This window comes from Cheilinus undulatus, linkage group 13, assembly GCF_018320785.1.
Source record: "Cheilinus undulatus linkage group 13, ASM1832078v1, whole genome shotgun sequence".
Taxonomy (NCBI): domain Eukaryota; kingdom Metazoa; phylum Chordata; class Actinopteri; order Labriformes; family Labridae; genus Cheilinus; species Cheilinus undulatus.
This window is the reverse complement of record NC_054877.1, coordinates 13,683,985-13,710,340: the sequence shown is the minus strand read 5'-3', so window position 1 is coordinate 13,710,340 and position 26,356 is coordinate 13,683,985. Positions and strand designations below refer to the sequence as shown.

Sequence of the window (26,356 nt, the reverse complement as noted above, 5' to 3'; positions counted from 1 at the left end):
ATTACATATTTTTATTTAATTCTCATTATTTTGTTGAAATCTTTTCTCAGTTTGACATAAAAGGGTATTTTGTATTGTTTATTTGGTAAAATATCCAAGGGGTGAATACTTTTTTACAGGCACTGTAAATTTTTGTTCATATTTTGAGGCAAATGCAGCCATAAACCCAACAGTAAACCTTTATTTTTCATGTTCTTCAGTTTGCCTTTGGTATCCCCGACCTTCAGCTGAAAGACATAGCCTGCAGCCAGGCCCTGCTGGAGCGCTTCCTCATCTTCCCAAGTCGCATGGGGCTCCATGTGGTCCGCAACGCCATGTGTGCCCTCAGCCAGGAAAGCTTACAAAGGATTGAGGACGTCCTTTATGCAAATATGGACTTCTTCAAAATCTTCAAACTGGTAAGTGATGGCCTTCATTTCTTTCTGTCATCTAGCTCATTTTATCTATCTCTCTTTGGCTTGGTTATGTAACTGAAGTCTATACTGGAAATTATTTGTATTGTCACAGCTGTCATTATTTCCACTTGGAGACAGTGTGAAGGCTGTGTTTGTGGAAGGATGGTATCTCTTTTCTGCTGGTGAGGGCCAAAGTGGCTGTCATTCCTTCTGTCTTATTTACAATGAACCCAGTAAACTGTTTGACTGATGTTTACTGAAGCTGTAGTGGATGTCAGCTAGAAAGAATGCAGACTCATTTTCCATCACATCATTCTAAAGGCAGTGCTGATATCAGCTGCTAAATGATAGCGCAGCTTTGGAGAGAAAACAGTAATATCACCAAAAGTCTGAGAAATGAAGTAGCTACTGTAATCCTGTTAGTTACTTTTCCTTCTACTGTTAGCTCAACATTCAATGGTAGTGAACTTTTTTCTGCCGAATCACACATCTTAGCATTATAGATCAAGCTAGCTAGTATTTTAGTAAACTAGAATGTCAAATATAAACGAATATAAACATCCACTAATGATTAAAGTAGTCATAATGCTGGAGAGCAACTTATTTTAGGTAGCTAGCTTGTATCAGATATTGTTTTACATTAGCTAAATATCTAAGATAGCAAGCTAAATAATATGGGGACTCTAGAGTAATAATCAGAATGTTTAGTGAAGTTTGATAGTAATAATTCAGTTAACAGGTAAGCTAACAATAGGTAATGTGACCGTAATGAGGGTTACCCTATTAAACATGTAAATTTGGCTTTAAATACCCAGGAGAGCCTTGGTGAACCTTATGTTTGTCAGCTAGCTGTAACTTCTTTGGATTAGATGTTGGTTGCTTTCTGCTGTAAGGTACTTAAGTGATTTGTAAAAAGCAAGCTAGCTATCTTACTGACTAAATGGAACAGAAATACTTGATGACTTAGCCAGATTGACCTCAAGATGGAGGTTTTCAAGGTTTGTTAGCTAGTAGTTATTTATGTTAGCAGGTAAGCTAATGTTTGATAATACCAAAGACTACCCCTACTTCTTGGCCACTTGCTTTTATTTGTTTATTTTTTTATGCTTGACATTGGGGTCTGTTGTATGCTAGCAGAAGACAGGTAAATGTTAAAGTGTGCATGTTGCACCCCAAAAAAGGTGGATATCAACACGGTGCTCAGAGGCAGTACAAAGGCACAAAAATTCCTGCATTTTAAGATAGTTTTATTATTAGTCAGCTTTAAGCTAATCTTTTATGGCCACAAAAATATTGGGTACACAATAGTGGTCTTACTCTCTCCATGTGTGGGATTTAGGATTGTGGGTCAGCTAGCTTCTTGTAATTTGTATCTGCAGATTAAATATAACTCCTAACATTGGGTCAGGCTGAAGCAGGGTTGCCAGGTGTGTGTGTGAAAAAAAACAGCCCAAAACCAAGCCAAATATGCCACTTATAAATAGTAGAAGTAAAATAGTAGTAGTAGTAGTAAATAAGCCAGTAAAACCTCTGCCACACCACATATATTGCTTGTGTGCGTGCAGGTGTGCTACTTCTGTGTGGGGTGTACCTCTGTGTACCAGTGTTGCACAGGGGATCTTTGGTTGTGTGCCATGTTCTGTTTTCCTGCTTCTCTGCTGGTTGATTTAGTTGTATTTGATGGTAAATAAAGCAGTTTATTCTGCTTTGGATATTAAATACACATACATAAGACATCAAAAATGGGTCTGCTCAACCTGCAGACAAAAGAATCTACCCCCCACAGTACGTAAAAAGCCTGATTCCACAGGGAAATGGAGGACATGGCAAAGCCAGACGTCAAAACATGTGACAGATGTGATGCTTGAAGACACTGCCACCTAGATTTTGGAAGGATGTCGGTTTGCGGCAAGAAGGAAGCCAGCGCTAGGTATAAACACACCAGACGTTTTGGCCTCACTATTCTGCGTCAGTTTGTGTCTGTGCAACCATCCGCGTGAAAAACATAACTGGGCTTTCAGCCAGTCAGTCAATCTTGATTTATATCGCTCCATTTCATATAGGTTATCCAAAGATACTTAAAAAAAAGCACATGTTTAGGCCATAGATTTATTGTATAATTTTCAAAGGCCCAACATTAATCCACCATGAGCACAATGCCTGCCAACATTCAGTAAACAGCAGTTGCAAACAAACCCCCCTTCCATTTAGGAGGCAGAAACCTCAAACAGATCCAGACTCATGTTGAATAGTCGTCTGCTGCATCCATGTGATAGAAAGTTTTACAGAGCACATCAGGACATCTTAGAGAAAAAAGGATACAAGGCTTCTAAATTTAAAAAGACAAATGACCTTTAATGTACCTTTATTAAAGGCTTAGTTCTCCACATCAAATAGTTGCTTACAATCAAAGTAAATGAAATATTCCAACATTTAGATACAGGAAATTTAAATTAAGTTTAAATATTCTCAACATGTTAGGAAGAAACATCTACAAATTTAAACTTCACAATAATAACTTCTATCTTATTTTAATATTAATGTGTATCAGTAAAGCTTTGACATGGCATTAGTTTTGTAATTATGATGTTATTTATATTTTCATTTAACTCATTAAAAATGCATGGTTAGTTCTCTTTATTAATAAGCATTCTTTTGGGCAAACAGACTTTAAAAATAATACATAGCACATTTGATTCTGCACATTTTCATTATAATTACACATCTGGTGCCCCTGGCAAAGTATTTCTGGCAGTGCGGTGAAGTTTTTGGAATTGAGTTAAATTAACTACTGTGGTTACAAACCTGATTCACTTCATCAGTGCGGCTCACTAACATGTCTGAAATTGATTGTAGGCTCATCGGCACAGAGGATAAGGCTCTTCTAGGTTTTCAATACACAAACATGACTTGTTTCTGGGATCAGTTACTCTGGGTTTCGGTTGTTTTTGTGGCATCTTTTTGCTATATAAAAACAGCCATTTAAATCATTTCTCAGACATTATGTCCCAGGCAGATTCTTATTAAGCAGGCTGCATTTCAGCTGCTTAGCCAAGCTGATGGAGTCTTCTCCTTGTCAGCAGGCTAATTTTTATGCGTGGCTCTTGTTTGTTTGCTAATTGTTGCTAATTGTTGCATTAGATGACTCACTGCCCTATGTGCAGCCTGTGGTGATGTTAGGACTGTGTGTACGGCTGGTTGGCTGGCTGTTGCCTCAATTACTGGCTTTATTTTAGGGCTTGGAATAAACCTCTGGCCCTGTTTCAAACCGTTTACAAATTTATTTTGAGAACGTGAGAAACATTAAGGAGGCAGTGCTATACAGCTTCACTTTGATTCTGTCTGATTAGTGCCATGAGTCACTGAGTACTGGCTTAATAAAAGAAAAGGCTAGAATTGTTTGTTTTAAGGTACATATGTGTAAAATACTTCCCTTTTGGTTATGGATGTCTCTCAGAATATTTTACTGTATAATAAAAGCTAGAGAGCCATTAAAAAAAGCAGACACACTGAAGAGTTTGACCTATATTTAAACTTTCCCCTCCACACACTCCCACTGCGTCCAGGTTCAGCTGACTGGCTCAGGGTGCCGGCATGGCATTATCCCTCTTGGCCTTTTTCTCTAATGGGCTTAGCCAGACCCCGCCCACAGTTTGAGGTATTCTCTAAGACGTGATGCTGCATCTAGTGTAAATAAATTACCAGCATGTGCCAGTTTCAGGGTTCAGCTCAGGAACACAGCTGCTGGCACACCTGGCTGTTAGAGAACCAGACTGTAGGAAGACGCTAGGAGCACGAGAGGGTTGCACGGTCTTGCATAACCTTTGTCTTGAGGACATTACAGAGATTGTTTATTTGAAAGTTTGAGAAAAAGCCAAGTGGAAACGATGAAGCCTTGCTGGATTTAATGGATGCCAGAATAATTTGACTATTTCATCTTTTTCAATTTTGATTTTTTTTTTTTTGAATAAATGAACATATTTATAAATCTATACATCATCGGTTTCTGTTTATCCATCTAACTGTCCAGTGTAAGCTGCAGTTACTGCTCCTCAGTATCTAGGACTAAGAAATTAACAGCACTTACAGCCACTTTTCTCTCTTTGATGACCTCGACTTATGATGTTCTGTAGAGTAAAAATACTGTTTTTTAGTGAAAGTGAGTTAACCATTTTGAAATCTTGAATAAACAACTAAAATAAACTCATTATTACATAGATAATAGCTACATAAATGATGTGTAAAAACATAACTAATAATATAATTATATGATAATGGGGAACAATGGAAAATGTACTCATTTTGCATTAATGGAATAAAATGTGCAGATGCATTCCCTCCCAAAGTTTCTTTGCTTTTTGTAATTTAAAAGTAAATCTGAAAACGTGATTTTTACAGGACTTTCAACCTGCAAAATTATTTATATTTTTTCATCTATTTCAGCTGTTCCAAGGAAAGCATTAAAGAGTTATGCCGATAAAGATATAGTAGTGTTGGAAGAAATCTTTCTATAAATAGGATGCCTTAAGAGTCCATACAACTATTCTAGAATTTTAATTCTCAGTTTTGAGGATGTTTTGCTTTTTCTTTCATTTACAACTTATTTTATCTTTGGATATCCCAAAACAAAGCATCAAAATATTTGATGTAATATCATCTTTCTAATGAACCCCACCACACTTTGAGCCTCTTACCTTTGGCTGAGATGCTTTTCTTTATTTTTCATCAGTAGAAAAAAGGTGACAATGCACTAACAATGCTTTGTAGTACAAAGACACCTGTGTCTGGAAGGCCCAATCACTGGATAATCAGTTTTCATGGCTACCATTACAACATGAAGGCAAAGGAACACTCCAAGCAATTCAGACAAAGTCTATTGTCAGAGGATGGATACAAAAGAGTTTTCAAGGTCACTGAACATCGCCTAGATTTCATTTATATCCGTCATCAAGAAATGGAGGGAATATGACACATGTGTAAGTCTGCCTAGATCATACCATCCTCACAAACTGAGTGACCGTGCAAGAAGGAGACTAGTAAGAGAATCCACCAATAGACCTATGACTACTCTGAAGGAGTTACAAGCTTCAGCTGCTGAGATGTAAGAAACTCTGCATACAGCTGTTGGCCGGGTTCTTCATCAGTCAAAGCTTTATGGGAGAGTGGTAAAGAGAAAGCCACTGTTGAAGAAAACTCAGATTAAATGTTAACTAGAGTTCACTAGAATGCCTGATGAGACCAAAATGGTGCTTTTTGGCCATCGGACATGATACTATATTTGGTGAACATTTAACACTGCACATCACCGTTAATTGTGAAGCAGGGTGGTGGCAGCATCATGCTGTGGGGATGCTTCTCATGGGGATGCTAAAACATTGGGGGGCACCATCATGGGGTTTGGGCAACAGATTGCACAGCTGCTGGCAGAGAATAAGTGATGGCCCATGAGAGTAAGCAGCAGCAAAAAACTTGAATCAGATACAGTACAGGCAGCATCCAGAGACAGTTCCCACTGCCAGACACTTTCCTGTTTGCACGTGAGCACTAGATGACCGTTGCATCGCACAGCACCACACACTCACTGTCCATGTTGCATCCATTAAATATAAAATACCTTATTCTCTGCCGTGTGAATATCATGCTTTCTTTGTAAACACAGAAGCATGCAGTGTTTCATTTTGAATGCAGAAAAAAAAGGACGTTTGGTGCTTTGTATTGACGATGCTTTGACAGCTGTGAGCCCTGTAGTGTATCCTCCGTGTTGACACAAGTCAGTGCATAACATTTCAAACAAGAATATGAATGTTTTTTATCCTACCTGTGATGCACTATATTACTATATTGAATGGTGCAGTTGTTATTTCTCTTTTCCTGGCATGCAAAGATGCATGTTGGCAGCATTTTTATAAAATATGCCAAAATGATATGACACACCATGTCCAGAGCTGCCTGGTCTGCATTAGTGCTGTAGTACTGTAACATCTTAGCGGTGATCAGTGCATTAAACTCATTAGCTCTGTTAAGTTTTAAAGCCCATTACCACACTGACCTCCAACTTTTCCTCCCCTCACTACACTCCCGACTCCCTTTCTCCCATATCCACCTCTCCTCTCATCACCTTCCTCATTCACTCACTTTCTGCCTCCTCACCCTTAACACTGCCTTCCTCCTTCCTTCGTTCATTGAAATGTGAGCGGGAGGAATGTGAGAGGAAGGATATCGCATGTGTGTGTTTGTCTTTTTGCATTCGGGGTTTCCGTAGCTCTCTGCCCTGTGCCCCGGCCAGGCGTTTTCTAACACCTACTGCTGATGGGTTCTGAAGAAGAACAGTCATTAAAGGGAATCATTTTAGGAAGTCTGACGTAGGTTCATGAGTAGAAATGAAACTCTGAAGACATGTTCCTTTCTTTTGAAACATGAAAGAAAGACATTTGTAGCTGCTGTAAAATTGTTTTCCTGTCCAATGTGAATGTGATTTTATCTGAGGTTATCACAGGACATGACAAAAAAAGAGCAGTGATGATTCTGATACAAAGAACAAGTTGTATTCGATGTTTAATCTCTGCTCATCTAAATTCAAAAACACAGCACAAGTATTCCTCATTTAACTGGTGCTTCTCGTGACTTTTCTCTCGCCAGATGCCTCAGGTTGTGGACAGCGGCTCACAGGGGATCGACCTGCACTTCTGGGGTCGGGTTCTTAAGGCGATGTCGGAAAGGATCCAAGTTGTAAGTGCTCCAAAGTCCATGTATCCCTTCTATTACCTCCACAGTCCTGTGGGATCAGAGGCTCTTGTATTTTTAGCCCTGCAGGAAACTCGCCTCTTCCTCTGCTCCCTGTTTGAGAGTCGCTCAGAGAGAGGAGGCCGAGTGATGGGCTTAACAATGTGGGGTGTACAGGAGTGTGTTAACAACCTGCACGTGTTCTATACATGCACTCAGAGGTAGACTGTTATGACATATGTGTCATTGTGTGTGCATGCAAATCTACAGTATCTGCTTCAATGTCTGCATGCACACACACAGGGGATTGAAAGGACTACAGAAATATTCAAAGAGAATATCTATCTAAAGAATATCTGAATCATACTGAAGAAATAGGCATGAATAGAAGGTATTTTAAAGAGACTGGATAGAAAAGTTCACAAGATAATGCAAAGACATTCTGTACTTTACAACAGTTCTTACTTTGAGGTCAGTATAGATTTTTCTCTGGAGCATTCATGATAGATCTACTGTTGGATTGGGATGGATTAAGCTAAAAAAATTAATTCAACCTTGGATTCAGCATTAAAGAAAAGAGCAGACAACAGGTCTGTCTTCAAGCTTTGATCAACTTTTCAGACTATGATGATAAAGCAATGACGTAATAAAAACGACATGGAAAAGCTCTTTCTGGGTCAAAGTACGCCTTTCTGTCTTTGTAGTCAATCAAATTAGCTTATACTTTAGGTGGCGTTATTATTCAAAATTTAAAAAATGGGAACGACGTAAGGGAAAATTGAATTGCATAGCTAACATGAAAATTACATATTTCAATTTGAATCACACTCACAAAATTTATTTCCATGACTTACAAACTTTTATGTTATCAGTTATGACAAAATTGAGTATGTTAAACATTTTAAGTTTAACAGTGCAGCTTTAAGCTTATTTTCTTTAGAGCTCTTGGTAGTTTCTAAAACTAAGTTAGCTACAATTAGTAAGTTATACACAGAATATTTGAAGGTCTATCATTGGCAGTAGGCAAGAAGTAGGCAGTTTCTTGGGGTTGCCTGCTCCAAGAGGCCTTTAGATGGAACCATTATAGGTGTGAATTGAATATGTGGTATATTTCTAAAACTAATTTTAATGATTAAAGCATGTATTTTAGATTCAGATATGGGTTTGAGTGAATTTAAGGCATCGGAATAGAGTTTTCATATTCAAAAGGTTTCCAGTAGACCCAATAGCAAGGTCCAACCCTCTAAAAATCAATAAAAAGCACAGATCTGAGGAAGGGTACACAAAAACTTCTGCTGCCCTGAAGGTTCCCAAGAGCACAGTGGCCTCCATGATTCTCAAATGGAAGAAGTTTGACACAACCAGGACTTTTCCAAGAGCTGGTCGCTTGGCCGGACTGAGCATACAGGGGGGAAGTCCTCAGTAAGAGAGGTGACAAAGAACCGACTGGTCTGTGAGTGAGATCCTATGTGAGGAGATGGGACAAAGTTGCAGAAGGACAGGGTCCTATGTTTACTTTGAAAAATATCCTAACAGTCCAAATGGTCACTACTGAGGGAAGCAGGATTGCAGTGAGCCAATTTTTGTTTTTGGAACAGCAAGAGCCAGTGAGAAACCCCTTCAAAATAAGGCTGTGAGTACTAGTGAAACAAAAAGAGGCCAGCATTAATTGAGAAAAAAGAAGTGTATTAATTGATGACAGTTACTGCTGCCATATTTTATTTAGTAATTTCTGCCCATTTATAGATGATTGCATTTGATTTAATGCCAATAGCCATAATTCACTATCATTTACAGAAGTGATCAAAGAAAATAACAGAAATTATTAAACTCTGAATAAAATCTTCATAATTAGTTATGTTCTGTTTTTCATTTTCAGTTTATAAGAATATTTTCATACATATTAAATGTACAAAAATACAGACAGACTTTAAGAGACCAGGACAGGGAGATACTGCAGGTTGGATTGTGTGTTTCAGCACGTTCACTGTAAATCCCATGGGGTGGTGTGTGTATCCCATCATCACCTTACCCAGGAGGTGGGGGAGAGAGAATGTGGGGGGGTAGTCGAAGCTGACATTCCTTTGAGGTGACACATCCTGTAGGTGGGACCTTCAAATCAGCGTGGTGACAGAGAGGCGAGCCAAATGCTCTCATAGCCCACATCTCCTTCCTCTCTCTTCAGTCAGTGTGAGAAATGCAAAATAAGAAAAAGGAGGAAAAGGTTGTGTGAGTGAAATAAATTAGGGGTGTGTTTAAGCGTCAGTGGGAGCGTATTTATATACACAGAAAAGCTGGCTTCAAGTGGGGGCATAGAAATGTAATGAGTCACGTTCATTCCTGACCTTTTTGAGACAGTTTTTGATTACCAGTATTAGCACAGATTTATTTTTATTTAACCTTTATTTAACCTCCTTAAGATTAAAAGTCCCAGTCGAGACAGGCAGCCACACAGTTAACAGATTCAAGAATTATTCTCTACAACCTGTAAGAGGATTATAGAGCTATACTAATAATGATCCTTATGTATAAATAGTCCTGGAAGGAGCCTAAAACATGAGCCTTTAAAAGATCATATCCATGTCTATGTATTTATGTCCATAGAAAACACAACAATGGACATCCCTTATATACAGACAACAGCAGAGAAGACATGTAAAATCAAACAGATACAATTAAATCACAAGGGTTTTAATAGGAGAGAAAAGACTGACAAAATAGAACAATTCAATAAATTATAGCTCACAGCTTATACACGTAAACAATTAAGGTATGGACACATAAGTACATGAAAAAAATCAAAGTTGAATATTAAAATATTTTAAAATTTCTGCACTTTATTTGATATCTTTGTGCTTTCATGTAGCTTGTTGTACTTTTTGATATTTACTGCAATGCAAATTATGTACTTAAGTACCTCTAGGTTGCTTTAAAGTTACTTTTAGGTCGCTGAAGTAAGGAAATAGATCTTCTACAGTCACCTACTTTTTGATATCAAACTTAAATCTTTTTTTCTTATTTATTTGTATGCTATGATAACAAATGCATCCTGCATTTTCTATTTATGTTGCCATGTTCTTTACCTATCAGCACAAAACATGCAATCAATTAATCAATCAATTAAAACACTTCACAAAGATTGCAGGGCTAGACTGGACTGTGATGTATTATCATAAAGGCTGAACACTTATCACCATGAGCTCAACACTAGCAGTATTAAGCCCTGTTACAGTGATGAGGAAGACCTTCCCTTTAATAGGCAGGGACCTCCAGCAGAACCAGAATCATGGTGACAGCCATCTGCTGAAGCTGTACTGGAGATGGAGAAGGAGTAAGGCCTGCCACACACTACAGGATATTAAGCAAGATTTGCCTCCCCCAGATTTGCCATCACGTCAGATAAAATGTTTGATACTTACGATTCTGGGTCGTAGTGCTGCTGACGGAGTACCCACAACAACCAATGAGAGCGAGCAGACCAGGTAGCGTCACCAGATGAATCACAGGTACTTTCACCGCTCACAACCATAAACACAACTGTAATTCCAGCCAGGATTTCGTCCTGAGTCTTTTCCTTGTTTTACGATTGTTGCTGCACCTGTAACGCATGCCAGGACAGCCTGTTGTGGAGAGACAGCAGGACGTATTGACAGACATGTGTGTTTTTTTTCTGAAGTCATGTGCTCACGTGAGGTTGTAGGCAGGTTGGCAGGTGTGTGGTGTCCAGTGATCTGACAATCTGGCTGAGTCACCTAGTGTGTGCGTTCAGAGGATTAAAGATGAAAAATCTTTGGATAGTCCTGAAGTCTGTGTTCTCCCATGGTTTTAAAATCGTTTCAGATTAAAAAATCATCTACTGTGTGGCCGGCCTAAGGGAGGTAATGGGTGAGGAAGAAGCAGGAAGAGAGAAGAGGGGTATGCAGAGAGAGGGACAAGAGAAACAACAAAACAACAAAAAGAAGACAAATTTATGGTGGTCATGGCTGTGAACTTATCTTCCATTTTGTAGTGTATGGTTAAAACATCAGAAAAGATGCTAGCAGTATGTGGAGAATTAACATAATTAACATACACATAACCTTGTCTGGCTGCACGGTGGTGTAGTGGTTAGCGCTGTTGCCTCACAGCAAGAAGGTCCCTGGCTCACTTCCTGGTCATTTTTCTATCTTGAACTAAATGTATCTGACTTCCAGTTTGGATATAGAACTGCTTTTATGGGAAAATCGAAGGTTTTAACATGAACTTAACCACAGAAAACAGAACTTGTTATGTACTGAAAAGGAAATATGTGGACAGTAAAAAGTAAATGTTTGATGACACATGGTCCAGGTGACCTCTGACTTGTCTACTGAGCTGTCTGTGAGTTTTTAAAACTGAAATGAGACATTAAAGAGCAGTGGTGGACTTATTTTACATCACTGTGGCTGCAGGGAGATGCTTCAGTGGCCTAACCAAGGTTTGTTGAAGGCAAAAATAAAGCATTCAATAAATTGCAATTGAAAAAATATTAGCGCACTAACTGGGGATCATTAATTACAATTAATGCAATAAATGTCGACAGCCCTAACTTCAGTGTGTTTCATTATCTACATAAGACTCTTACAGGAGCTTTAACTAGTTTGAAAAGGTTTTCTCAGACTGTGACCTTTTAGGGCTAATTTCATGAATATCTAATTTGATCTCAGGAGAAGCAGAGAAGTGGGACAAAACCACTCGGATATAAAACTCAAAGCATTGTCTGCCTCTTTTGTATTTCTCTGAGAGGAAATGAAACAACCAAGGGAGAAATACACTAAGCTGGATCTATTTTAGTTTTGTCAATAGGAGGATATTTAGTCCATCCATTCTCAAAATGTGAGGAGCGGCGTCCCTCATCATGTTTGCTTATCCTTCAGACTATTGTTTTCATTCATGTCAGACAGCTCACACAGAATTAAAATGAAAAACATGAATATCCCTGATGCTGGATCTGATTTTGCTCAATTTTAGATGACTTAATATTATTTTATGTTCACCTCACTTTTTTAAAGTATGCTCCTAGCTCAGGTGTAAGCTGAGTGCTCCATGCTTTTTTGATGCTTGACCTTGTATTTTAAGCAAACATGCACAATAATCACAGATAATCTTCATCTTTTACAGCTGATGCAGCGGGAGAGCACCCAGGACCTCCTGAAGGCCGTTTCTTCTCTGTTTCAAGATGGAGGCCCTGCCTCGTTCACCCAGCTGATGTCCAGCATGTCGAACCTCTTCTGTGGATATCCAGAGGGAGGAGGGTCCAGGGTCCTGTCCTTCAACTGGTACGAGGACAACAACTACAAAGTGTTTCTGGGAGTCAATGGAACCAAGAGCCAAAGTTACATCTACGACGACTCTGCAAGTAAGTTGTGTGGTGGTGAGATGAAAAAAATCTCAGTTCTTTCTTTCTTGGAAGTATCTGCCCTAAAATCATGGAATAAATTTAGCAGCTGTCCGAATTCTGGCACGTTATTGACTTTTATTGCTGATGTGTTAATAAATCCCCAATACAATAAAATCAATAAATGATAAGATAAATGGTTTTAAAATAGCTACTGTGCTGGTAAAGGCAAATAGACAGACGTAGTTTAAGATTTTGTCCCTGGCATGGCCAATCAGATTTTAAGGTCACCCCTGGCCACCACACCCCTGAAAATGTGGAGCTAAATATCTCCATCATAAAGTTGATGAATAAGCACTGTGTCACCACTTTAGATAACAATACTGTCAGCTGTACATAAATTGACAGCATATGATGGTATTCAGGTCTGGAGTAAAGTTCCCCGTGAGTTCTGGGTCAGTCAATATGATGCTGTCTCTCTTCCCCTTTTATTATTTGTTCTTCTCTATCTCTATTTTTCTTTTCAAACCTCACTGTTTTTGCAATATCTCCACCCTCAGCTCCCTTCTGCAACGCCCTGATGCAGACCCTGGAGGCCAACCCGATCACAAAGATCGTGTGGAATTCAGTCAAGCCCCTGCTGATGGGAAAGATCCTGTACACCCCCGACTCCCCTGCCGTCCACAAGATATTAAAGAGTGTAAGAGAGACCACCTCTAGCCCGACCCCTCACCTCTCTCTCTTCTCACTTCTTCTCGCCCTCTCTGTTTCTTTCACCTCTCTTCATATCTGTTTTTAGTCTTTCAAACCCCCACCCTTCTGAGGAATGAGCTGACTACCGAAGCAAAGGAGGGTGGAGGGTTACGGGGGCGATCTACCGCATTAGGGAAGGGAAAAATTAAACAATACTGAGAATGTGAGGGTGCAGCAGTGATTTTTTTTTTTTCTATTCAGTCTGTCATCTCATTCAGTGGTCCTGACAAATAATAGAGTCTGATCTAAAGAGGATTTTTTTAAACAGGAATTCAACAATCTTCTCCTGACAAAAAAATAACATATCTATCATTTTATGCAAAGTGGCTCTCCTCTTGATAAATGTCTATCTTCGTGAAAGACTTTGAAAAGACCAGAGCTTCAAAAAAATGTATTTTCTTGGGATTGTTCCAACTATTGTTCCAACATGATTCAATTTTAGATGAATAACATTTCCAAAGACATGCATTGTAATTTTGCTGCTCTAATTTTCAACTTTACATGCATGAACTGTAGATTCATTTATTTGTGTGTGTTTGTTTGCTGCAGGCTAACACAACATTTGAAGAGCTGGAGAGGTTACAGAACATGGCCAAAGCCTGGGAAGAGCTGGGGCCTCAGCTGCAGGCTTTCTTCCAGAACAGCGTCCAGATGAACATGATCAGGGTACAAATGATGCAAAAAAAAACAAAACAGAGGAACACTTACATAGGAACAAATTTGAGCTTTTTATTCAGTCATAAGGGACTTTATTATCTAAAAATGTCACTGTGAAGCTTTATTTTTTTTGGTTCATGACTTGAAATTTTAAGTCAGGCGGTCTGCTGTGCTCCAAAAAAATATCTTTTACATGCAACAAGTCTCATAAGTCTGTCTGATTCACTTTAGGACACCTTGAGGAACCCCACGGTGATGAACTTCATGGACCAACATCTGCAGGACACTGACTTCACCACCAAAGACATCCTGAACTTTCTTTACAATGGCCCAGAGGACTGGAGGGAGCCGGGGATGCCTAACTTTGACTGGAGGACAATTTATAACACGACTGACCAGATCATACGCATGTTCAACAAGTATGGAAAGGTAAGAGAATCACATTTTCTTAGCTATTTTCACCTCCTGAATTCTGACATCCTGTAGTCCTTGAGTGTCTTGTTCACACTTGTATCCCAGTGTGGGAGACTCTCTCTGTCAGACAGTGAGGGAGGGGGGTCTCTGAAGGAAGGCAGGACATGATGGAGGAAAAGGAAGACTCAGAAATGTTGGAAGAAACAACCAAGTCCAACTCTATGATAACAATTTCTACCTTTGTATTGCTGTAATGTGTAATTTTAAATGTTCATTGTATCAAAACAAAGCACAGAAGGACATACTGGCTAACAGCGCAATAATGAAGTCCTTCTATTGTGCCTGGAGATCCCTACGGCTGCATGCTGGTGCTAGGAGATGGAGTGATGCCTGCAAGCTAGTTAAAGCAGACAACACAAACTGCACTATTTTCCCCCTTGACATGTATCAATATCAATTCACCTGACAAAACTCTCCCAATTGGCGGCCTACTTATGCTTTTCAGTCTCTTCCTCTGCTCTGCCATCTCCAACTCTAACCTGAATCAGTGCTGCGCCCTTGACTTCAACACACCTCCACCCCAGCATCCACCTGTGGGCTCCAACGCGGGGTTTAAGATGTCATCACTCCACGAATTTTGCATGTAGATAAATCTTTGAGGAGTAATGGGAACCTGGATACCAATCAACACACTTCCTGGTTGTCAAAGAACAAAAATACAAACTTGAAGAGATGATCTGACATGCTAATGTTTCAAAGCTTAAGTTGGCCATAATTTTAACCCTAACCCTAAGCCAGCTGTAATGTAAAAAAGCAGTGAAGATAATTCTGTGAAACTTTCACTCTTTGAAAAAGAAAACCACTGAGTCCATCCACTCCTAATAGAGACCTTCATATTGGTTATTTTGCACAAGCTTGTGTGTCACAGCACTTTGCCAAGATGGAGAGAAAGTGCAACTTTCCAGCTTAGTTCCTTTGTAATGTGGCTGTGATTACATATTTCGGCCTCTATATGTTAAGCTCCATGGTTGCTATCCATATAATACAAAGGAGAGGCACAGTGTTTGAAGAGAGGTTTCAGTGCGAGGGAGAAAGAGCGGGAGAAAGGAAGCTGCAGCTGCTGCTCTGAACTATCAAACACCAGTCTAAATTACTTTGACGGTTGTGGAAAAATGCAAAAAATCAAACCAGCTCTAATAAAACATAATGCCTGATGAGCATTTCTGATTCAGTAAGCAGACATTACACAACGTAATTGTTATTCTTTTATATGTGTGGGAATTTCAAATGAAAAACTGACTCAGTGTGCAAAGCCTTTTAAAACAAAGTCATCTTCCTTGTTGATTTGGATATTGAGATGATAATGTGGTGTGCCTCACAGCTTAATCTGAGGAGGCGCTCTTCTGTGTTTATGCAAGATTCATTCTCTAGCCTCTCATGATATTTCTAAACAGTGCTGCCTTTACTCCCAGGCCTGCCCGCAGGATTGGCTGGACCTCTAAAAAACCCAGTGAAAGGGCCCTCCCCAGATGTGAATTACTGTTGATATCAATACATGTGTGTTGCAGTTGTACTGATGCTAGCATCCTGGCTAACAGTTACCTCATTTTGGAGCCGAAAAGCGTGTCAAAATATTATTGAGTTCTGATCACATTATTTATTCATGCCACTTTTTCAACTGCTTCATCAACTGCTTTTCATCACTGTTTCCACCCAATTTTTGCCTCTTTTAAAGAGTTTTTGCTGCTTTTTAACTACTTTTCTCCATTAGTCCATCCATTGTTGCCCCTCTTTTGCCTAACTTAACCCATTTTTGTTGATTTTTTCAATTTTTGCCCCTTTTAACCATTTTTTGACACTGTTAACTGCTATTTTCCATTTTTCTGCCAAGTTTTTTTTTGTCTAACCTAACCCATTTTTCCGGCTTTGTCCCAGTTTTTGCCTCTTTTAATCCATTTGGACGCCCTGTGACCAGTGTTCACCATTTTTCTTCTAATTTTGACTACTTTTTAAACCTTTTTTTTGCCTCTTCAAACCCATTTTCACCACTTTGTAAGTGCTTTTCACCACTTTGCGGACAGTTTTGCCCCCCCCCCCTTTTTTTTTTTTACCTCTTTTAACCAATTTTTGCCTATTTTTAATTGCTTTTCACCACTTCTGGGACAGTTTTGCCCATTTTTTTTTGCCACTTTTAACTCATTTTTGCCTGTTTTTGCCTTTTGTTTCTTTTTTGCACTTATTCTATTTTTCCTTAAAGTTATTACAGTTCTCTCCACTTTATTCTCTGGCATCCTGACATTTGTCCTCATCATAGCTCAGCTATGAAGTCTGATGTTGCTTTCCAAATGGCTATTTTGTACTACAACATAAGTGAATACAGTTCAATTTTTTAATTCTTTGATCAGTGTTTAATATTCAGGTTATTATAAAAAATTGATATCACAGATTAACTTTACAATGGACCATGATTTTCCTGTCCTCCATGGGCCCCCAATGTGGCAGGGCTTCAGAAAGCTTTTCTCTTTATCCTTCCTTAGGCAGGCTTGCTATTCCTTGTGCGTTGTTTCATCATTTTTCTAAGTAATCACTTTATGAATGTTGCAGGAAATTCAAAAATTTCAAATGCTTTTCTATGGGGGTAAGCAAGCCAAATGTACAAGTGCATTGTGGAGCGGAAGAAATGTGATTGGCTCCTGGCACTGAAAGGTGGGGCGAATCCACTACATTCGCACATCAACTTCCCCCAACTTCACATGGGGATGTTAGGGGATATACAGGGAAAAAAATAGTTTAAGTTGGGTTGAAAACATCACCCTGAGAGTGTAGCACGTTTTGTGTGTGTTTGAAAACACTATTTGCCTCTTTTTCTGTCCCTGAGAGTCAGATTTCCTCTCATTGATGCAGATTTCTCTTATTTGTCACTGTGTTTCCTTTCACCTCTGTCACTTTTCGCCAAATGTTGCACATTCCCAGACACGCTGCTAAGACCGACTCTCAGCCTTGCAGACGGGTGCATCAGTCTTCCTGCTCTGCTCCCAGAAGACTGAAGCCAGGCCCCTTTGAAACAGATCAGACCACTTAGCACGGCTATAGAGCCGCTCTCCCATCCAGCAGGCTGAAAGGTGGGGAGAACAAGCCTCCTGTCACCCCCCTCCTTTGCTGTCTTTGTGGAGCTGATGATAAAGTGGAGAGTAGGTGGGAGTGAATCACCCCCTTATGAGCTCAATGCTGTTTTAGTGTATGGCCCCGCATTGAAACAGACCCTCGAAATAAAAGAGGGGCAAATCGCTCTATCCATCCTTCACGCCTTCCCTCTCTCCCCTCGTCTGATTTAGAGGGGGTAGGGGTTGGCGGTCCTGATGGGAGCCCTATCAGTGCAGGCATCTCAATCTGTTCTTTGTCTCCAAGTTCAGCATTAAGACCCTGAAGAGCCCCACAAACAAACCCCCGCAGTTTAGCCAATTAGATATAGCTGTCAGCTAGGATTGGGCCATAGGATGAGTGCTGCGGTTAGCATCAGAGGGGATGTTTCTCACACTGATATCCCTTTAGAACATGTGTATGAGTGAGGGTCTTTCTTCTCGGCCCATCTCTGAGAGAACATTATTGTGCTGTGGATGTATGGCTCTGTAAAGATGAATGGGAAGTGCTCCCTCGTCTTCCTTTGAGCTCTCTCGGGGTATTGTACAGTAAAGTGAATGGAGACATTAGACACGCTGTACACAGGGGTTAGAGAGCAGTGTTTGTGTAGGATGGGAGTTTCACATGGCAATTACATGTGTTTCCTAGAAAGAGAAAGCATGTGTGTGCACGAGATAGCGAGCGCTCCTGAGCGCCTTTGTTTGGGTTGAAGATTGTAGGTGTATATTACCATGCACTAAGTGTGTTTCAGCACTAATGAAGGCATGCTCCAGCTCTCCTCTGTTTGTGTTTGTGGCTTCAAAAAGAAAATCGTCGCACAGATTTTCCCATGTCACAAGATCTCCTCAATGAAAGACGTTTCTGTTACTAGTCAGAGTCATTTTAAAACTGTCTGGCATCAAAACACCACCTTAAGTTAAAGCTTTGATTTTGGCGCCCCCTGTAGATAAAGCAGTTCTTTTTAAATGTTATGTACATGTTTATTACCTTTGTTTCATTATCCCTTTACAAAACTGTGAAAAAGTATATCCCCCTCTCTGATTTTTTTTTTGCATATTTGTTACACTTTAATGTTTCAGATCAACAAGGAAATTTTAATATTAGACTAAAATAATCTGAGTAAATACAGAACACAGTTGATTTTTAATTTATTAAGGGAATTTATTAAGAGAATTATGCAATCCAAGCCTACCTGACCCTATTTTTAATTTATCCTTTATTTTAACAACCCACTGAGACTGAGGTCTCTTTTGCAGGGGTGCCCTACAGCTACACAGAAACAGAACAAATGAAAGAAATAACACAGCAACAACAACATCAATTACAAACAAGCTCATATAAAGACACATTTGTACTTACAAAAAAGAAAGTGCCAGTTTTGCTGTTTAAAACATTTTAAAACAGTCACAGTCGTTTTCCTCGAGAATTTCAGACACTAGCGCTTTAAAAACATCATAAGAAACAAGAGAGGGCAGCTTAGCTGTCATCTGGAAATTGTTCCACACAGTAGGTGCAGCAGCACTAAAAGCAGTCTTACCCCATTCAGTTCTAAACCTGGGTGTTTTCAAAGTGATCCAGTTTTGGGATCTGGTTGCATGGGTTTAAATGTTTACAGACAGAAGTAAAGCCAGGTAAGGAGGAAGTTTAGCAATGAGGGCTCTGTAAATAAACAGAATACTATGCTGCCTTCTATGCTGACTCAGTGACGGCCAGCCAACAGAACGATACGAGTCTCAATGATGCGTTCGAAATTTTTCACCAGTGATAAATCAAAGGGCACTGTGATACAGAGCATCCGAAGGCTTCAAGACAGAAGCAGTTGCATGTACATAGAGAGTGTCACCATAATCTAAAACTGGCAGAACAGTAGCCTGGACAATCTTTTTTTCTGTTTGACAATGACAGACAGGATTTGTTCCTATAAAGAAAACCAAGTTGAGGCCTAATTTTCCTTATTAAGCAAGAAATGTGTGATCTAAAAGACAAATCCTGATCCAACTAGATACCCAGGTATTTAAATTGTTGAACACATTCAATGGCTATATTTTCTAGTGTTGACAGAGCAGCAAAGGGTTCAATGTTATGTCTAGTGAAAAACATGTATTTTGTTTTTTGGGGGTTCAGCATCAGTTTAAGGTGGATAAGAGCTTGTTGGAAAGCATTAAAATCATTTTGTAGCTGAGACAGGGCTTGGTCATTAGAGGGCGCAATTGAGTATAATACTGTCATCAGCGTACAGATGAATTTTGGAACTTTTTATCTTATTTGGGATATCATTTACATATAATATAAATAAAAGTGGCCTAAGGATAGATCCCTGTGGTACACCTTTTCTGATTCCCATAAAAGATGACTTGACATTACCTGCAACTATAGCCTGAGTTTTACTGGTTAAATAGTTGGAGAACCAGTTACAAGTCATCTTATCAAAGCCGATGGAAGACAGTCTGCTTAACAAGATGGAGTGGTCCACTGTCTCAAAGGCCTTCGAGAGGTCAACAAAAAGGGCTGCACAGTTATGACCTTTATCTATGGAGCTTACTATATCATTAATTAAAAGTGATGCTGCAGATATTGTGCTGTGACCTGGTCTAAATTCCGGTTAATGGCAACTATGTGAAAAAGTAACCTGACACGCCTGATGGATTTGTTTCACACATCCATCTAAGAAAGCTTCAAAAGGAACCGTTTGAGAAAAGGTAGAGGCTTTGGAAAAAAAACTTGGAGTGTGATGGAATGAACGTTTTGTCTGTCACATCTCTACGGGCCAATCAGAGCAACAAAACAAGTGACGTAGCAGCTATCGAGCAGCATGTGCGTAGCTACCGAGGAATAACGCGAAACATGGCGACTATAGACATGTCAGTACACAACTTTTGTTGTTTTTGAAAAGAAAACAACTCACTGCTGTTCTTTGTTCTTCTTTTAATAAAGAAATGTCGTCAAGTTCTGATAAAACTGGCGCTTTAGCAGCATCCACGCTAAGCTCTTCCACCATAATTGCACCAGCCTCTTGCTGCTTGCCATAGCATCTCAATTGGATTTAAGTCCGGACTTTGACTAGGCCACTCTAAGTTGTGTGCTGAAACAAGGGGTTCTCAGGTTTTCCCCTCATGATGTCATGTGGGGAGTAAGCACTGCCCCCAGGTTTGGTTGGCCCTCCTCACTTGGAAGAAAGTTCTGCCCTCCCCTCCTGATGCTCCTCTGCTGCCAGCTGAGAGGAGCATCAGGAGAGCCATATACATTTCCTGAGAGGGGTATGGTCAGGGGCGGAGTCAGAGAGCCCATTAACATTCAAAGCCACAGGCACAGAAACAGCTTGTTCTTAGCAGGGCTGAGGGGGGTTTTAGACATGCAAAAATCCAAAACTGGAGTGTTTTTAGCAACAGACTTCACAGGCATATTTTTGGGACCTCTGAGACCAATATAAACTTATCTCAAAAGGGTGAAATATGTCCCCTTTAAATGAGTCACTTGAGGCCTGCCAGTCTTTAGATGTTATTCTGGGTTCCTTTCTGACCTCCTGGAGGAGTTGATGTGATTTTGGTAGGCCAGACAGTTGGGAAGGTTCACCATGCAATGTTCCAAGTTTTCTCCATTTGTGGATAATGCTATCACCATGTTTTGCTGGAGTGCCAAGGCCTTAGAATTGACTCTGTAACCTTTTCCAGACTGATAGATGTCAATGATTTTGTTTCTCATACTTTCAAGATTTTCTTTGGATGGTGGCATGAAAAAACAAAGTCTACAACTTTGGGTTGGAGTAAAGGGTGGATGTGTGTGTTAGCACAGCCTAGGTTACCATCCGGTGATAGTAGGGTGGCCACAAGCCTCTGATTGTGCATTGGATGTTCCAAAAAATCACTGTCAGTCTCCTGGGATATCACCAGGGGTGAAAAGCCAGGTCATAAAAGTTGCTATCGAGCTTGACCTTGGCTACTGAGTGCCAAACAAGTGTGTCGACATGTGCTGAGCTTGTCTCAGGCCACCCCTACTCTCTCTCCAGCCCTGGGTTGTGGCACAGCTGGCACTGTGATGAATCCTTAGTGCTCTACATGCCTGAAACTCATACACATGACTGTAAATATATGTTAAAACAGTCTATCTGGCGTGTGAGGCGTGCGCACATGAATAGGAAAAGTCACTACTGATGGCCACTTTACACAGCAGCCTCCACAGTCAGTGTTTGAATAGGTGTGAATGTTTAAGTGTGACTTGTAGTGTAAGAAGAGCTTTGAGTAATCAAATAGAAAAGCGCTATTTGAGCTCAAGTTCATATACCATTTTTATTTCAAAGATTTCATTTTTATTAGCCAAATGCCCTGGGGAAAATAAGGCTGTATTAGCATATAGTGACTAACTTCATCTGCATGCCATGGATACAGATATTACTTTAGAAATCTTGCCTTTCATGATATTCTTTGCTTTTATAGTCTTGGTTGTTTTTTCCACCAGTTAAGAGCTACTTACAGGAATTTCGATGCATTGTGTCATTTTTAGTCATGTTTAGTAGCTGGCCACAAGACAAGCTGCCGTAAAGATCTTTGGCTAAATAAACAAAGATGCTTGAATTGGTGTAAAATGTATGATTTATAACAGAAAAAAATCTGATCACATCTTAAATAAACAATACCATAATTTGATCTGTCGTTTACTGTTGTCTTTTTGTACCTGACAGTTGAAAGAGTTACTAGATAGACACACTGGTCTGGATCAAATTTAAGGCTAATTTACTGCTCTATTTAAAAAAATGCTTAACACCTAATCCAGTCCACATTCAAATAGGAACTTGACGCATGGTTTAAAAAAACCCATTATGGATTGAACTGGATAACAAGTTATGAATTGCTGCAGAATCTAAAACGTTCCCTTTTTTTCTACTGAAACCTCTGTGACACAAGCAAACATCTATACATGCTCATTAAAAGCAATGTGAAACTCCATAACACCGTTTTCTCTTCTTATTCCAGTGCATCAATCTGGATAAGTTTGTGCCTTTCACGGATGAGTCCCAGATGATCCATCAGGCCTTGCACTTGCTGGAGAAGAACAAGTTCTGGGCTGGGGTGGTCTTCATGGACATTTATCCCTGGACATTAAGTGTCCCCTCGCATGTCAAGTACAAGATCCGCATGGACATCGACGCAGTGGAGCGAACCAACAAAATCAAAGACAGGTCGGCATATAGTACAGATGTTTCATGTCATGTCTCAACTCTTTTTTCACTTGTGACCTGTGTGTCTAAAGTTCATCCTTTATCATAAGTTGTATAAGTCTGTGGTATTTGGGGTGTTTACACTTGTGGAGGCAAAACTTGATAAAGACATTGACTCTGAGCTGGTTTTGTAAACACAGTTTGTGTGAATAAGAGCAGAGCTGATGAAGCTCAGCTGTTTTTATTTGTTATGTTTAATAGTGACTCAACTCTTTTGTAAAGTCTGCAAATAAAAAAAGGCTGGTTACACAGATCAGAAGGACACTTCAGCTGCATGACTTAGTAGTTTGATTTAGTATAATTTCAGTCGGACCAACATGTTCACATGCAGTTTTAAAGTCTAGTGACGTAGGTCTGGCACTACTCACCAATTTCCAAGCTGCATGGAGGATGAAGAAAGTCTTGGGGGAAACAGAAAGCTCCAGAAACACTTGTAGTTTAGAGAAAAACTTTAAATTAACTTTCATCCATCCATCCGCGCTGGTCTTAAAAGAAAATGAAAGTACTGTGGTGGGTAAAGCAAGAAGGCTGATATGTTTGATGTAGTACTAGGGATGCACAAACTTTGACTTTGACATGACTTTGGCTTTTGACTTAAGAACTCCAAAATGAATTTGGTTCATCTTTGAGTCTGTGTGGACATTTTTGCTAAGTTTGAAGAAAATACCATGAAGCATTCTAAAGATAACATCTTCAGAGAATTGCCTGGGAAACAAGGGGTGAACATGAGGTCCAATGACCCTGACCTTTGACCTACAACCTCTGAAATATATTGAGTTAATCTTTGGGATTTACCCCACGTGTACGCCAGGTTTGATGAAAATCCCTTAAAGTGTTCTGGAGCTATAACATTTAAAACTAAGAGATGTGCATTAGCCCCATGACTTTGACCTTTGAGCCATGACCTCCAAAATGGAATCAGTTCATCCTTGAGTTTTTGTGAATATCAGTGCAAAATTTAAAGGAAATCCCATATAATAATCTAAATATATCATGTTCACAAAAATGGCCCAGACACATGGCCAACATGAAAACCTCTGTCTTAGTTATTGGCGCCATGAAGACGCAACAAACCGATAAGCAGCAAACAGTTAGCCCCAGTTTATTCAAGGAATCTGCACTTAAAGTGCAGTACAGAGTGCAAACAAGCCACTAATACATTTTGTTGTAGGGTATCATTCAGTTATTACCAAAACCATCTGCTGCTTCATTGTCATGGTTGTTAGGGATGTGTTATTAAGGTATTTCATCTGGATATTTCAGGATCCTCTGAATAATGGCCTCAATGCATTTTCCAAACTCTCTCTGTGGTTCTGTAATAACTCAATACCTGCTCTTTCATCCTCCTATGTAAAGCTCACACATGCATTTTCCCTCCGCTTTGATCTCTCCTTATAAATGGACTGTATGTCAATAGCCCCTTGGGCTGAACAAGCACTTTTAGCAGTTTACACAGCACCAGCAGGCAGTAATGGACCCAGTGGGGGTCCGGGCCTCTGTACAATTCAGAAATCAGACTGTATGAGGGCTTTGCCTCAGATTTATCTGCTGAATAAAAGCAGTGTACATGCGAAGTGAATATGCTGGAAAATTCACACAGCAGATAAAAAGCATGCTCTAACATTTGTCTGAAGCACACTCTGTGTGTCCCCACTCAGGTACTGGGACCCTGGCCCAAGAGCAGACCCCATGGAGGATCAGAGGTACATCTGGGGGGGCTTTGCTTACCTGCAGGACATGCTTGAACATGGCATCATCAAGATTCACACAGGAAACGACTGGCCACTAGGGGTCTACGTCCAGCAGATGCCATACCCGTGCTATGTAGATGACCTGTGAGTAAAGCAGCCACTTTTAATTACAATGCATTATTTTCTAGATGTGGTTTGCTTGCATTTCAGTGCAGGCAAATCATGTCAGAGATGAGCTGTTTGGCAGATATAAACTACATGTTCTATATTAAGTTGTTAAAAAAAGGCATTTTTACAGTGACAGAGTTTCAATATCACCTCAAAATGCCGGCCAAATTAAAGCACATCACCAAAACTGTTACAAGCCAAACAAAAGTTATTCAGTACTTTAACATGTTCAAGTTAAAGCATCTTGCAATACATTTTATACTGTCATCCATGAAATCATACTGCAACCATAGAATGAGATTGTTTAAAAAGAGGCTTATCTCCAGCTTCATTTTTAGATATTTATCTCAGTTTCTATGGCTTTGATTGCGTGGGAAAGGCCAATAAGTCAAGCACTGCTATACCACTGAGATCAGTTGATCTCACACAAGGTCGTATCAGCTGATTGCCAGCTGATTCATGCTAAGCTTCCAATTGGCAAAATGCACCCATGCCGCCTTAGCTTAGCTGCTCTAGTCTCCTTACACTGTACTGCTTTTTGTAACCCTCCTCCATCCCAGCTCCTCCAATATGCTTTAACCAACTTTGTTAATGTCATTCTGTCATGATTGAATCATTAACATTTCTTCTTCTTTCAAAGTGAAATCACCCATAGGTTTAATAAAGTGTCACAATCCTCTTCTCTCTTCACTCCTCTCTTCTCCAGCTTCATGATCACACTGAACCGCTGCTTCCCCTTGTTCATGGTGCTAGCCTGGATCTACTCTGTGTCCATGACTGTGAAGAGCATCGTGCTGGAGAAGGAGATGCGCCTTAAGGAGACTCTCAAAGCCATGGGCGTCCAAAACGGAGTCATTTGGTACACATGCTTCATCGACAGCTTCATCATGATGACTGCCAGCACGGCGCTGCTCACCGCCATCATCATGGTGAGGAAACAGGGACGGGGGAATGATATAAAAAATGTTCAGAAAGCAGACAGATTAGGGTAGTGTCTTTATTTTATTAACTTTATTTTCTAGACAGTCCCATTAGGATTGGTTTAAGAGAGTGTCCTGTCCAAAGGTAGAAAAAAGAAACCTTTGTTACCCAATTTAAACTGCCTTTAGTTAAATTCACTTGAACAGCAGCACTGGATTGAGTGTGATAGTTTTGTGGGCAAAGGTGCATTCAGCCAACCAGGGATGTTGCTGTGACACTATAGCATTGTGGGTAATGTAGTGCTGTTGGCTGAGATTGTAAATAAACCATTTTTTTTCTTAAAATGCCATCAACAACATGAGAAATTGTGTTTTCTACATGACCATATATGGTCATTTCATACTGAGGTATCTCATTTTAAGACTACTTTTTATGGTTATGATATTATGGCTTATAAATAAAATACAATCTTAATAAAATCTAAAAAGCAGCATAGACTGAATGATGTTGTGGCTGATAAGGGACAGCATGAAAGAGGATGTAGGCATGCCTAATCCTCCTTCCTCCCAGCCCTGTCCATGACTTTCTAACTTCATTTTATTAAAATTTCAGGATAGATGCATCTCAGAAACTCTGAAGTTTAGTTACTCTTTAAGTTAACTACTCAGAAAAGAAATCAGAGTTATTTTGAAACTTAAACCCCTTTAACTAGGTCTACAGACGGGATCAGCTTTACGGCTCTTTAATATGCTCACAACCTGAACTGGGCAGAGGTTTACCGTATTACATACAGGCTGTGCAATGCTGCATGCTTTGTTTTAACAAACAACACAAGCTTTTGCACTTGCATTTGCTCTAAAGGTTCTTAACCCTTTTGTACAAAAAATCATAGTGAGGATAAATCCTCATTATAATGCAGTTG

The 26,356-nt window shown here is 39.8% G+C and overlaps 1 protein-coding gene across 1 annotated transcript in view; it reads left to right on the top strand.

Annotated features, from left to right (window-relative positions):
• Positions 1–26,356, top strand: part of LOC121520046 (retinal-specific phospholipid-transporting ATPase ABCA4-like) — an 82,866-nt gene that overhangs the window by 13,496 nt on the left and 43,014 nt on the right. The window contains exons 7-15 of the mRNA XM_041803271.1: positions 201–398; positions 7,035–7,124; positions 12,258–12,495; positions 13,035–13,174; positions 13,777–13,893; positions 14,116–14,313; positions 22,410–22,615; positions 24,313–24,489; positions 25,220–25,442. Of these exons, the coding sequence (XP_041659205.1) occupies positions 201–398; positions 7,035–7,124; positions 12,258–12,495; positions 13,035–13,174; positions 13,777–13,893; positions 14,116–14,313; positions 22,410–22,615; positions 24,313–24,489; positions 25,220–25,442 (1,587 nt within the window). The remainder of the gene's footprint in view (positions 1–200; positions 399–7,034; positions 7,125–12,257; positions 12,496–13,034; positions 13,175–13,776; positions 13,894–14,115; positions 14,314–22,409; positions 22,616–24,312; positions 24,490–25,219; positions 25,443–26,356) is intronic.